Source organism: Grus americana, chromosome 1, assembly GCF_028858705.1.
Source record: "Grus americana isolate bGruAme1 chromosome 1, bGruAme1.mat, whole genome shotgun sequence".
In the NCBI taxonomy this organism is placed as follows: domain Eukaryota; kingdom Metazoa; phylum Chordata; class Aves; order Gruiformes; family Gruidae; genus Grus; species Grus americana.
The window spans coordinates 44,442,907-44,458,488 of record NC_072852.1 but is presented as its reverse complement, the minus strand read 5'-3'; the positions used below and the strand labels follow the sequence as shown (position 1 = coordinate 44,458,488).

The following is a 15,582-nucleotide window of genomic DNA, read 5'->3' as shown; positions in this document are numbered from 1 at the left end:
AGACGTTAAGAAGGAAAACATAACGCTGACTGCAGCCTCTAAGTTTATTTGCTGCACAGTGCATGCTGCCGTCCTGAGTTCCATCTCCGCCTGCTCCATCAATCATTCCCTTTGTTCACATGGTGAAGGGGATATTTTTTTAACGTGTGAATGATGCCCAGTCCTCAGGCTTGTGCAATGCCTACTGAGCTGAATGGAAGAAAACAATATTATTTTGTAGCGAGAATGTTCTGTGCCATGTCCAACAACAAATTTATCAGAAAGGCAATTTTTCCTCCACACCTAGGAATGGCTGCATTCCCACTAATGGTGGTGCACCTCTTATCAATTTCTTTCACATTCAAGAACACCGTAATTCTGACCTGAACAATTTTTATCCCAGGGGAAAAGAAAAGCCTTTAAAAATTCCTGGCTGATTCCCTATCACAAAGCAGAAAAGCCTGCAATTGCACCACATTCTCTATCAGAGTCCCTCAGAAGGAAAGGCAACATTTCATTCTTTCAGCATCTGCTTTCTCTCCATGAATTAATTTAAAGAGAAGGTTGCGCATGGGTTTCCAGTGGCTGAGCCAGGCTTTCGTCATTGTGAAATCTACCTTGCCATTACTGCTCTAAGAGCGTTGGCCTCACACACCAGCAGCAGGCCACACCGATGCACAGAATGAGCAAGACCCTGCTGTGTCCAGCATATGATGCCTTGACATTACTGCCTTGCTTGTTATCCAGGTTTTAAATGGCCTGTCGGATTATTCAAAAGGCTTGCTTTCTTTAGGAGCTCTATGACACGAGGTCATCATGTTCAGCTTAAGAGCTCACTGAATTGTTTGGGTACTGGTACAACAGAAGAATACAGCAAATGCTGGAGATGTTCAATGTAAAACATGAATACATATGTTCGAGTTGGAGCTGTTAAGCCCCAAATCAATCTGTTTTTCTTGTAGCCAGTGTTTATTTGCTGAAAAAAGATGCAGCCAATCTCAGCCTAGGGGCCTATTTTGGAAGTTCACCCTGTGGGTCAGGCTCCGCTTTGAATGCAGGGCCCACGCGCATTGTTGTGGTTTAACCCGGAAAGCACCTAAACCAACCACACAGCTGTTTGCTCACTGCCCCCCCCGCCCCCCAGTGGGATGGGGGAGAGAAAAAGAAAAGAAGCCGGTAAAACTTGTGGGTTGAGAGAAAGATAATTTAATAGGACAGAAAAGGAAGGAGAAGAATAAGAAGAATAAGAAGGAGATGATGATGATGATGATAATAATAATAGTAATAATAATAATAATTAATATTAGAATGTACAAAGCAAGTGATGCATAGCACAATTCCTCACCACCCAGAGACAACGCCCAGCTAGCTCCTGAGCCTTGTCGCCTCCTGTTATATATTCAGCATGAGTAATATGGTATGGAATATCCCTTTGGCCAGTTTGGGTCACCTGTCCTGGCTGTGCCCCCTCCCAGCTTCTCGGGCACCCCTCACCTTCTTGTTGGCAGACCAGCATGAGAAGCTGAAAAGTCCTTGACTGCTTGGCAACAACTAAAACATCAGTGTGTTATCAACATTATTCTCATCCTAAATCAAAAACACAGCTGCTAGGAAGAAAATTAACTGTATTCCAGCTGAAACCAGGACACACATGAACAAAAAGAAGCAAGCGCTCTTGCAAGTACGCTAGTGGGCTCTGCCCCCACTTCCCATATGGCAGTGCTCGGTTGTGCTAAGCAGCAGGCTGTGAGTAGGAGGCAGCTTCAGGCTGCTTGGCCAGTGCGTGCTGCTCAATCAATTGTTCTTCATCCTCCCCAAATGAATGGCAGTGGGCCAGATGGAAGCACGCTTTGGGACAGAGCTGGCTCATCGACATGGGAGGACCACGCTGAGTACATTTATTTCTATATGAAAAATTTGTCATACTATATAATTAGGGCTACATCTTTTTAACAGTGAAAATTAATCTAAATATAGGCAGACATGATTTATTGGGTGCCACATTGATATACGGAGAAAAAGTTGGCAAAGAACTGTTCTTTTGGCTCAGGTGCTTAAAAAGAGATAAGATCACTCTCTGGTCATGCTCTAAACAGGGCTTTATCAAGTATCTGATATTCTCATGCTTAAAGGTTATTTTGCTATTCATATTTTTTATTCATCATTTTGTAAAGAATAAAAGCCTTTGCTTAAAAAGTAAACAACTAAGTATTCCCAATAGGATTTGAAATGTATACCTCATTGATATGAACTGCTGTTCCTGTTGTAGGTTATTCATACCCACTAACTTCAGGCACTTAGTATAAGAGTATAGCTCTCCATATAATCAGTGGATACAGGTAAATGTCTCAAGAGTGTGATTCAGATCACTTAATTGAGGGAATAATTGCATACTTTCTAGACACAACTCATTAGGAACCTACGGACTCTGGTCTTGAATAAAGAATTCAAAATTTAGCCTGTTAATCAAGAGAATGCAAGAAAGAAATGTCCTTGACTATGGAAGCTCCCAGTGGCAAGACTTTCAATATAGAAAACAAGACATCTAAGAAAATGAGTAGGATCTGTATCTTCGTATCATGCTAACAGTACAACACGTTACAAAAGAAGTAAATTAATTATTTTACAGGAAAAATATTTTTAAAGAAGGAGGGAAAAGAAACTCAGGAAGCATGCAAAGCAAGATCCTATGTCTTCTTCGGAGTGACTGAGAGGAAGAGACAGAATGGAAATAAGCCCAGCCTTGTGGTTCACAGCTGATGCTCCATATTTTCAGGGTTCTGAAGTCTAGTATAAATCTGAGTTACAAAAGAGTTTTGCAGAAAACCCTGCAGAACACAAACACTCATCTATAACATTGTATCTTCATAAACATGTTATTTTCACATTTTTCAAGAAGTTTTATGCACCCTGCACATTGCTTTCTGAGACAGGTGAAAAAGCAGGATGATTGGTCAAGCCTGAGGTTGAATTAATGTACAAACAGGACTCAGCCAGTCCATTTTGACTGCCACAATATAGTTATTGGGCGTGTTTTCTAAGGAAGACTCATCCCCATTGTTTCTGACTAATTTTCTGCACTGTAACGGCTCTGCAGTACACACTGTCTTTCTGAGTGTGAATTAGGATGTCTCATTGCATTGTGGATAAGCCACGATGAGCACTAACGTCAGCATGGGCTGAAGATGCCAACAAATGGGAATTGGCATACTGAGACCAAGGCAGGTGGCATCGTGGAATAAATACACTCACTATTCTCTAGGCATTCAGCTGGGAAAACAAACCACCACACGATCACACATTGCAGAAGAAGAGACCACTGCTGGCAAGAGAGCTCCTGTTCCTCAAAAAGATCTTCTTGCATTATCTCTGGCAATAAAGTCTTGGGTTCCTTCAAGTGAAATCCAGGCTCTCAGGATGTCAGTGTGGATTTTACTGACTTCATTTTTGCTATCATCTTCATGCTGCCTGGTCAAAACACACTACTTTGAAATATTTGGGGGCACCTGACATTAAAAAGCTTGTTCCTTCACTATTTTGTCTCTGTGAGAGCAAGGGTGGTTACTGTTTAACAGCTAAAATCATAAAGTGAAGTAGTCTAGGAAAACCACTATATGCTGAAGTTCGGTTAGGTGCAATTGCAGCTCTCAATACCATATTACTTTATAACACCCTGATATTGCACTGCTATTAACACATGAACATTAATCAGAATATTTTGATTGTTAGTACATAACCCCGATGTAAAAGGAAGGCCTATGTAAAGGAAAAACAAACAAACATACAGAGAAGTCAGGTGGCTGACTGAAGGCCACAGTAAGTCAGTAGCAGAGCCAAGAATATATTCCTTATACTTCAGGGTGTACTACATATACCTGATCCCAAATCTCCTATTTCACCTAACAGAAACATTCCTTGTAAGCAAAAAATCTTTCACTAGTGACAGTGTTTCAGCCTGATGCAATGAGAAAGGACGGAACTATTAAATCTCCTTCTCCACAAATGCTTTGTGACCTAATAAAATGTTCAGACCACTACAACAATTATTCTCCAAGCAATAGGGCTAAATTTTATTAATTTTTCAGTGCCACTGTTCATGACTGGAATGATTACGTCTATTCCTTTCCTCAGTCCACAGGCTGAGCTTAAGTAAGAATTTTGTTGTACCAGTGCATTAAATTCAGACCCAATAAATCAGCAGCTATTATTGTGTGTCTGGACCTGGGTGTTTGCTTTTTTTTTTTTTCCCCCTAAAGAAAAAGTAGTGGGAACCAGCAGGGGCATGGCAGAGACTGCAAAGTTATAAAGATGAAAACTGTGATGGGAAGATCTCATATAAACACCGGTGCTAGTTGTAATTCAGTTGCACCAACAGAAATCTGGAGTACGACCACTTAAAAGAGTTTGGTATGGAGCATTAAGAACTTAAAGGGTGGGCACTTTACTGAGATGATGATGCGAAAGCCCACAGCAATTTTCATGAGGTACCAATCATTTTAGCAAAACTTTGAAACTAAGACTTTAAAAATACATACTGCTTTTGAGATGGTGACATTTATACAAAAAGGAAATAAAATTAGCAAGTTATTTTTATGTGCCTATCAATTTTAAACTTGAGCTTTCTAGTACAGTTTGACTTAATATTTTAACTACAGAAAGAATGACAACTTTTCTTTCACTCTCCTCTAGCCTCCCCCCAAATATATACCCAACCAATAAAATACCCAATCAATTTAGTTCAGCCTCTTGATGTGTGTATCAAAGCTACTACATATAAATCTCAGCTGAGGAGCCAGAGCTGTCAGAAGACTATATGTATCAGAGCTTCAGACTAGGTGCGTCCAAATAGCAAAATAAACCTACCGCAAGTGACAATCCAGAACAGTCATGAGACAAAACATAGATAAGGAGGACATAGAAGGAAGAAATAAAAATTAAAACATCCACACACAAACATTAGTAAAAACCATGGAGAAATGACCTTTTTACAGTAGTATGCTCATTAACAATTTGCGTCCCCTAGAAGAAATCTAACCCTCCCAGTGGCCCTTGGTGGAGTTGCATGCTCTACTTACAAGAGTAAGCATTGCCTGCAATGGAAACGGGTTTCAAGGCTGAAAACCTAATCTTACTTTCAACTCATTTCGCACTTTACCTCAGCTACATTTGCTCATAATCTATATTATTTCATAAGCAGATTGTCATTTAAAGTTGTGTTCAGGAAAATGGACATTTTGAAGCACAAATATTCTAACAGTAACCAAAATTTTATTCCACTTTCTGTAATATCTAGCTATCATGTGTGACTATTGAGCTGACTGAGTCTCTGTGTCAAAAGGATCTTTAACTATGTCAAGCTATATGGCTCGATAATGATTTGGCATGGATGTGCAGGTCAGCATGAGTAGATGTAGGTCAGAAGTTCTCTTTGACAAACAAAACCAGACTCAGATGGAAATTATATTTCCAGAAGCTGATACTTTCAATTTACCAAATGCTACTCCCTTTCAAGTTTTGTGTGCCATGGGAACTAGGATCTTGCAAGATGCCAAGTGCCTATCAACTGCTATTATGCACTCCCAGCTGAAGGCAGAAGGTAATTAGCACTTGCGGGTTCAGGTCTAACAATGACTGAACTAAGCTTTTTTGTTTTTTGACAACATCTCAGATCTTTGGTACTGTACGGTGCCCTTTAGAATGGCATTAGATTTACATCTTGATCTTTAATTACTTTTTTTAACATTAAAATTTGCTTCTTTAAAGAGCTAAAAGACACTCTTCTTCCCCTTTCTATTTTATGCCAGAGCCTCTAAAGTGATTCAAATCTCTTAACTGAAATATTCTACATTTAGCATTGCATTGAGTTCATCTAGGTACATTAAAATTTGCACTGATAATTCAAGGTTAAACTGTTAGAATAAACAATCGGTCATACTGAAAAAAAAGGAAAGGCAGCTAAAAATTCACAAATTAGGAATTAAGTTGGTAAAAGTTATTGAATGGCAAGCACTTAAAATCTGTACGCTATCAGACTGCTAGGTATGAATTTTAAGGGCTAATTTAAGCAGCCTGTTTTTGAAATCCCAGACAGTGAAGAGGAAGCTTGGCTGGAGAGTTGCTGATGCATCCACTTAATAAGAGAACCTACCCTCCTTAGGTTTAAATGTGCAAAAGAAAACTTACTGGTTAAAGCCCAAAATGATAGGGCAAAAGTATGCTTAAATAACTATATAGAATATTTTGAGTGGCATCATCTTAAAATACCTATCTGTGCAACATTTCCAAGTTTGAACTCTCTGTAGACGAGAAACAGGGTTCAGCTTGTGATCAAATTTTCCGATAAAAAAGATAGAAACAAAACTCTATATTAATTACATAAGTTTGCATTTAAAATATTTATTTTCCTAGAATCCATGGTCATTTATCCAGGTCCTAATGAATAGAATTAAAAACACTTAATAATATATTGTAAATACAACAATGGCCTTACACAATATGGAACAAATTCCACATAAATATCAATCAACAAATTGCACATTATTCGTCCTACAACAAAGTATTAGTTTTGTTATCATTGGTAGAACATAACAAACATCTCAAGGAATTTTTCTCAAGCATACTCAAACAGTTCTTCCAAATTATTCTTGATTCAATGGGAGGAAGGTGGCTAACAGTAGCCCAGGGTAACCCAACAACTGGTGATCTGATTTTCCATGTGTTGCTGAGGGGGAAATATCTCACAATTACTTAATATTAATAGCCCAGAACAAAGTCTATAAATCAAATACAGGGAATCTATGAATGCTAAATCAAAGTACTTAAAGCAAAAGAGTTTGTTTCACATTCATCACATGGAGGAAACAAAATCAGCATAAAATCTTTTTCAAGGGAGAACTCAAAATTTCTTCTCTGTTGTTTCTTGAGCCCGGCCTCACTAATCTTCCTAACCTTGGAATAGCTGCATCTACATTAGATTTTGTGTACTGACAACATTGTTTTCAGGTGTGAATTTGTCTTGTGTTGGTGTCATGCACTCCAGTACAACAGTGTGGCACATGAAGCATCTTCTCTTCAGGTGGAACCAAGGCTGAAGCTGTGCACCAGGACACTAGCTAAAGGGCATCCACTTGCAATGTGGATGCAAGGGTCTCCAGTCATTCACTCTTTGTTCCTGTGCAGGACTCTGTTATTTGCAGTAAGGCAATCTGGGACGGCTGTAGAGAAATCTGCTTTGTATTGCCTACTAGCATGTAGACATGAGTACACCTAGGATGGGCAACTGGTGTGAACTTCATTAGCTGTAAGCATGCAATGTGCACTTATGGTCTGAGAACCAAAACAGATTGTGTCAAATCAAGCCTCACTCTTTCCTTCATCAGTCACATGATGACAGCATATTGATGTTGATGCATACAGCTTGAATGTAATGAATTTTGCCAAGGCTCACTTTACTGGTGTAGTGTATAGACTAGAAAAGTTAACTACTGTTTAATGAATCAACATTTTAGTAGTGGCTACTGCAATTGAGTAGCATGAACAGGAATAAATGAACTGGATCTTCAGTTATTTTCTTGCCATAATGTCTACGGAGCAAGAACAACAAAAAGTGCCCTCTTGTCTGATAATGGAAAATGGAAATAGCTCTGATAGCTCTATACCTTTGAAGCTTATACATTATTTTCCTCTTATCTGAGCTCCTTTCAGACTCCACTCATGTGATCCAGTTGCAGCTGATCATCAGACTTGTAAGGCTTCCTCATCCACTCTTCTGATTTTGCTCTTCCCCTGTCATGTCTTACGTGCCTGGAGAAGCATGCTAGCATGTTCCAGGACTGGCTGATGAGCCACACTGGTGGCTGCTCCATCACCGTACAGTGGTGTCTCACCACTTGTTCTGGACTGCTCCATGGGCCTCAGCTACTGTGCTCTAGGCTTCTCTTCTTGGATCTTGTTCCCAATCAGCTGGCACTAGTCCTTGGGTTCCCAGCTTTGGCTTGTACTTCTAATCAACCTGCCTTCAGCCCAGCTTTCTTCTACACTAGATCCCAACTTGTGGAAGGAGCTGCTCATTCCTGACCATGCTTTTATCCTCTCCCTGGCTGGATAAAGCGCTCTTGTACTGCTCTGGCTCAACCTTACCAGAGGTCTTGGGAGCACAGACTTGACCATGCAATATCTTTACAGTTACTGGCTCCTACTGAAGAGGTTTTGCAAAGCAGATCTCTAAATCTCTTCAGTACTTTCTGTTTGAAAAATACAGCCCTTTGTCTTCTTAGCTTAGGAAATCTGGCAACAGAGTGAGGACACATGGATACTTCACATTTATTTCCACATTCTGCTTGTTCTCCACAGTTTGCTCCAGGAAGGACAATACCAAAACCCTGTTAAAAAAGGCTTTAATTTTTTCCAGGAACATATTAGTCAAGTCCATGGCCCTGAGGATTAGGTCCTGCAACCTTGTGCTTCTCTTGCATGAAGCAGATCTGAAGGACAAGGTTTTTTGCCCTTATGAAAATGATGCTGCTCAAAGGGCATTATACTAATCTTTTCCTTCAAGTTACTCAGTTATTTACAGTTACAAGTGTGACCTGTTATCTTTAATCTTCCCCTCTCTAATACAACATGAATTCTCCCAACATCATTGTGTTGAATGCCCCATGCTCTTCCTTTTTCGTTGTTTTCCCTTGTTTCTATGCTTCTCATTTTTTCTTCGATACTGTTGTTTCTTTCTCTGCTGAACTTTTGCTTTTGTGTAAAGAGAAATTTAGAGTTCAGAGATTATCATGTAAGCTCAGAAATACTGCTAGAAAAATATACAAACACTGTACTAGGTCCTGGTCAAAGTCTTGAAAAAGAACAGTGAAAATTGCACACATTTGCTTCATTTTTGGGACAACCAAGATAATCGCAGTAAACTTGCCCCTTCTAGATAAGTCATTATATGCCTGCTCATTTTTTTGTAGCAGAGCAGGGAAATTGGCTGATTGCTTTATCAATGATGCCACATCCAGATTCATCTTTTGTGATACCACCGAGAAGATGCTGCCAATCAGTCCCCTCTTCGCAAAGCCACTACTGAGGCAACAAGCAGAACTTTTTGTAAACACATCAAACAGAAACCTTCAAATGTGACTCGAGAGTTCAAGAAAAGGAGAGGTACTTTACCTGGTCTTTCATGGTTTTCCCTAAATCTTTAACATCTTTCATGTTAATAGCATTCTTCCCTCCCTTCTCCTTTCCCTTCTTCTTGTTCTTCTTTTTGAACAAGCATTTCTTACAGAGACAAAAGCAGCAGGTAAGGATTAATAGGACTGCAACTATGGCTATGGCTATTAAGGCCCAAGGTGGCACTGGAAGAGAAAAAGAAACACACACAAAAAGAAGGTGGTAAACTGTTAGTAGGGTTAAATTTAGAAACAAGCGCATTTCTCACACAGCTAAGCCTTTTTCAAAGAAAATGCCTTGCAGAAATACCTGAAATCCTTTCTAAAATATCCTGTCATCATTTGTATGTTTCTCCCAACTCAGCATTTGCACGTTTCTCCCAACTCAGCATTTGCGCACACAATGCCAATTTAACACATCTATCTATTTACATGCCTGGTGACACATACCAAACTCACTCGTAGCTATTTTAATTAATCAACCATCTGAAAACAATATGTCCAAAATATTTACACTGTGCAAATCTGTAAAATGCTCTGCACATTTACGCAATTACTTGCTTCTTTCTTTAATCATCTCCCCAACCCACCTGGCATTGTGGCTGAATGGGGTGGAACTGACAACTGACTGGGATTTTCCCTTTTCCGGAACGGTATCCGATCCGAGCAGTCAGTTTTACTGAACAGCCCGTCTCCTCTGCCCACTGCTGCACTTAGACTCACAGACTCCTCGCAACAGATGCAGGTCAAGGTCATCAGTAGAGACTGACCAAGGACAAAGGAATGTCCAGTCCAAGGGCATTTGTCCTATCCGTCATCGCGCCCTAACGCTAGCTAAGTTTCAGTACATAGCTATATTCTCACCTCTATTTTCCTATAAGGAAAAGCATATGTTCCGTTTATTCATTCAGTCCAGGATGCTGGACACGGCTGAAGCATGAATAAATAACACAGAACAATTGCTATGATAAAATGATCTTGTTAAAGATCAGAACTTTTGGAAAAAAGGAAGTAAGATGACACTTAAACACAAGTACTCCAGAAGGGAATTACCTTCATACAAATCAGCTTTAACAACCACTGATCCCCCCCATTTAACCAGAACATCAGATGAAACTTTAAATCTTGTAAACTGTAATTTTCTATAAAATCTTGAAACACACACAGTCTATCAGGTCTGCAAGATACCCTCTCAGTGCATTACCTAAAGGTCTCTAATATGATACAGAGCAAAACCAAAGAGTGAATCAAATTTGACATGTTGACGTCAGTGAATCACAGAAGGGAATGGGCAGTATAAATAGAGAAAATTAATTGCTTAAAGGAGCTAAGCAGAGTGTGAAGCATGGTCATAGGAACTTCCACTATAAATTACCAGTTCAGGAAGAGGACAAAGCACCTACACCTTCCTTACTCTAAATTTAATGAACATATTTCTAACTTATATTCAAATGTCCTTGGTGATAGATACAAAAATAATGCAGGACAATCGTTAAACAATAATTTCTGTAATACTTTTGTGCCTCCAAATGTTCATTAAATGCAGCTGCTATAAAAGGGAAGCTGTACCATATGTAGAACAAATGAGAACTGATTACTAAACAAATGAATGTTAAAAGATAAACAGTGAACAGATTAACAGCTGTTTATGGGATGTATTTTATGGAGTCAGCAGCAGCAATTCTGCAGTTAAAATTCCAGTAGATCTGCACTGATCACAACTTAAAATCTGTATTTCATGCATTAATGATTTCATTTTGTCTTCAAATCTGGTGTGGTAACACTTTGTAGCATAACTGACTCCCCTATAAATTTTTCATTTTTTTTCATCCAGCACTCACAAATGTAAAACCATTGCCTTTCACAGACAACGTGTGTTCTTCTTAAATTCTAAACTTCACATGTGGACTTAGTCTGTTAGACACTTAGCATCTGAAAAGGTATTTACATAACACTATATTTTATATCATCTGAGCTAATCTACAGGAGTTATGTCAATATGAAATGAATGCTGTGCCCAAATTTATCAGCTATTTGTTTTGTTGCCTTATCAGCAGTGCTTGAAGCATGATGCCAGCGAATACGGGGAGCGGCAAGAATATGGGATGGGGTTCTGCCAGCAGGATGGCACTGTGGGAGGAAAGAAAGAGAGGAGGGACACATCAAACGCGGGTACGCTGGGAGAACCAAAGAATCAGGGAGACAGGGAATGTGGGTGTTAATAGGAATATATAAGTACGCATCCTACAGATGGAAAAGCTTATGTAGGTAGTGAAGTCAGGTGCTTTTGTGCTGAAACTGTTGTGTTAAAGTGGTATTCTGGCACTGCCGCCTTGGTTCTCTGGAGCATGAACAATGTAGGGTGCCTTGGGGAGCATTTGAAACATTTGCAGATACCTCAGCTTCTTTTTTATAATGCATTGTCTGCTCTCATCTGTTTGTAATTTAATTTCACCCAATAGCTCTTGTGATGCAATTAAATGATCATCAAATTAATAAGGGAGACACCAAGAATTAGGCAAAATTCCTTATTTATCTCTTCAAAGAAAATATGCTGCCATTGTTATTAAACAAAGCATAAGCAATGAAGGAAAAAAATTGGGGTAACCCCAAATCCAGACATTTCCAAACCAACTTCAACACTCATATCTTAAAAAGCAAAAAGGAAAGGATTTTTTTCCCAATAAAATGTACTCTCTCTGTCAAGGAGATGGCTCATCCGAACATTGCCACTGACAGAGATTGCCCAATCAGTGGATGTACATGTTAGACTTAAGGCAAGTGAAACGTGCAGTTACCACTGGCTTTGAAGCAATGTTTGTTTTCTTTTAAAGGCATTATAGAAATAATTTAAAATGTTAGTAATTGTACATAATACAGACAAGATTTTCCAAAATTACTAAAGACTTTGAGGGTTTTCATATTTGTGCTTCCCAATTCATGACACTGCCAGAGGAGCTTGAATTCCAGAAAAAGATAAGTTTTTAAAAATTAATTTTCTATACAGAAAATTAATCAGGGTGGACAGGCAAGAATGAAATGGCTGAAGTTATGAGTTACTTTGGAAGACTCAAGTCTAGAGTTTATAACTTTTAAGCCTTTTTACCACCTGTGAATAATATCTATAAAAACCTTACCAACAGTATATGAACTTTCTTGGTTTTGCACAGTGGCTCACTTTGGAGATTCATATTGGTTAATTCCAGTTGGACTTTACCCACACTTATGCAAGAGTTTCAAATAATTTCATTTTTCCAGTGTTTAAATCGACAACAAAAGGAATCTTAAGAGTTTGAAGACTACTTCCATCTATATTAAACCACTTTGATCAGGTTCAGTAGTGCAGTCTGTAACCTCAGGAGGTCTTTGGACATGATCCATTGAACAAAAGACCTCTGTGGCAGACAAAGCAGGGTGGGTGACATGAAAAACGCAGATCCTGACCAAGCGACTTGAGGTGTCAGGGAGCCAGAAGCTTCTTGTACAACTTGTCTTACCCACTGCCTGCACAAGGGGGTGCTTTGAAACAAGCAATACTGACCTATGCGATCAAGGAAAAGCTATTGGTTTAAGGATAATTAATATGTGTGTAAACTTTTCGGTATTTTAACGCTATTTTCTTTGTTCTGCTCCTGTGGGCAAATACAGAATACTTATTTTGAAGAAGCTGCCATGAATTGCTACGTGATTCAGTGATTCTACAAGGCTCTTAAAGACAAATCTATAGGAGGGGATTTGCTGCGTAGCATAGTTAGTAAATAAAGTCTGGAATCAGTCTTATTGATCCAATCCAAACAGGGTATGCTCTAGGACTTTACTCAGAAATGCAGGAATGGATCCGATCTGTAAAAGGAGAGTGCAGGGAAAACTAAATGCGTGGCTTACTCCTGAGCAATAGCGGGGCACTGAAATCAGTAAGTTCTAGGATTGTGTTGATAATTGAGGCATTTTGGGTACTGATTTTGCATCCTTCACTCATGCTGAACATCAGTCAGACATGAATGCAGCTAAAGGATTTGTAAGCTCTCTTATCCCTCTCTGTTTCTTCCTACCACTAATGCCAGCCAGGGTTGTGTCCATGTTGTGGGTTATTTTATGCATTTCTGGCATTGCACAAATACAGCAGCTGTGATAGACTTACATTAGCATTTTAGTTTATGCTTAGGAGTGCATTTATGAGGCAGATTTCCAGACCTCACCCATATACCATGCTTGGACTCAAGTTGTGCAGCAGTCTGGGAGGGCATGATGGACCCAATAGGAATATACGCTCCCAGCATTCACCTAATGGTGCTCCAACTGCAGAAGGCACTCAGCCCATGGGAGCAAATCTCATCCAAAGCATTCACCCACAAAGTTTGCAATGTGGGGCTGGGTCCTCGACCGACTGCTTCACTCCGCTGATTTACTTCTACTGCACTGCACTAAATACAGCTTGTGTCCCAACCTGTCATTAAATCTTGTTCCACTGAATATGTTAGATTCAAAGGATAAGATGTATTACTGAGTTATTCAATTCAAGAGCTACAAATTATGCCCTTTATATAAAGATATCCTTACTTGGCCTTACACAAAATGCTTGGAGAGGTACAGGCCTTGGGTCTAAAACTGACATTCCCATTAGACAATCTAAAATTATCAAATGCCTCGGAGGACATTTGACTCCAGAGGAAAGACAGTAAGAGGGAAGCCACAAAATGTGTAACAGCATCAAAGTGCTGCAGTCTGTAAAAGAGAGAAAAATCCTTCATCCTAATAATTTTCTTTCCTTTCTGTGTGCAATGTCAGAGGAAACTTTATTAACTTAGAAACCAAAGAGAGGGAAGGTCAAGGAAGAACCAAAGAGAGGAGGTGAGTTATAAAGTGAAGACTTCCATACCAAAAATGCTGTCCAGTGACAACTCCCAATTAAGCAATCAAGGAGCCCCATTTAAATTGTGACAGCAAAGGACTATCAGATGATGGCAGCTGCCATATTATTCTGCAAAGGAGGCCGATAACATTTTGGAATTGATAAATATTAATAATCTAAGTTTCAGAGGAGGCATGATACTTAACAGGAAGCTGCAACTGCCAAATAGTTGTATGTGAAGCGCATTGCATTAATCTAAAGCTTTGGTAGCCTGAACATGAGAGCAGTGGCAGTTTTCATTTACTAAACCATAGTTTTATCTTAGCTTTTTTACACTTACAGCTTTTAATCAGGAAGCAAAACTCATATATATCCATATTCAGACTTTCTGTATAGAAACTCCCCAGGAGCCATGTTCCAGGAATCAATTTGACTTTCTTTAGAACTTACTTAAAGAAAATGTACTGAGAGCAAGGACCCAGGTAATAGATATCACTATTCACAGCAGAAGGAATACAAAGGTCATCAATGGAAAGAAAAAGAAATGCTCATACATGGTAAAATGGCTTGTGAAAGAGGAAGGTAAAACCTGCAAACTTACAAATACCAATGATTTAAAGACCAGCCTTCAGGCTTACATTGCTACATTGCCACTCCAAACACTCTTACGTATGATATCTTGCTTTAATAGCATGTTTGCAAAACATTATTTTCACTTGCTTACATTTATCACAGATTTTTTATGTGGCTCAAGTTAATGGCGCTACGTTTGACCCATCACTAGAAGGAACCATTACTGAATATCTTAACGAATGCAATGCTCTCATGCTGACATTCCCCCTCCCTTCTCTATTTTTTTGAGCATGTGCAGTTGCATAAGACTATCTCTATGAATAGTTTATGGAAGTTACTGAAGCTTTAACTGAGCTAAGAGATGTGTGTTTTGACAGTGGAAGTTCCCTACATGCAAAACAGTCTGTGAAAGTGCACTGATCAGATGGGCTTCACTCATTGAATAAACTCCTGCCTGTAGCTTCTTTGTTAGACATTGTAATGCAAAATTATGCAAACTTCGTATGGCTGAACATTCCAGTCTTTGCAAATAAACTGACATTGAATTTAGCAGTAATCCTAGATATGGCTACAAATTTAGCCGAGGTGCTTTAGCCGAGGTGCTTGAGCTCCTTGAGAATCTGATGTGCCTACTGTATGCTCCCAAAGCTGGAAGTCAAAATGCATAAAATGACTAAAATATTTACCCGAAGGTGAATCCACACCTACTATTGGAATTTGCAGGTCATTTATGTTTATTATTGCTGGTATTAATTCACCTTTTTAGGGTTCTTTCTCATGGTAAAACACAGCTACCCAACAGCCTATCTTCTTTCTGCAGAGCAGAACTATTTCTGTCTGTGTTGCTATCTCTCCCTCCTTCCTTCCAATGTGTTTTGCTCCCTATCTCCCCCAGTTCCTCGCTGCTTAGTCTCATCAGCTACTCTGTCCCTCATCTCTTGAGATGCACAGGGGAGAAAGCAAGGTGGGGGAGTTTCCAGGTGAGACGGGATGGTGAGGCAGCCAGAGCGAGGA

The 15,582-nt window shown here is 39.4% G+C and overlaps 1 protein-coding gene across 6 annotated transcripts in view; it reads right to left on the bottom strand.

The window, feature by feature from the left end:
- The window catches only part of SYT1 (synaptotagmin 1), a 359,821-nt gene that overhangs the window by 88,252 nt on the left and 255,987 nt on the right, over positions 1-15,582 (bottom strand). For all 6 annotated transcript variants that reach the window (XM_054811274.1, XM_054811286.1, XM_054811280.1 and 3 more), the window contains one exon: positions 9,145-9,329. In XM_054811274.1, coding sequence (XP_054667249.1) covers positions 9,145-9,329 — 185 coding nt within the window. The remainder of the gene's footprint in view (positions 1-9,144; positions 9,330-15,582) is intronic.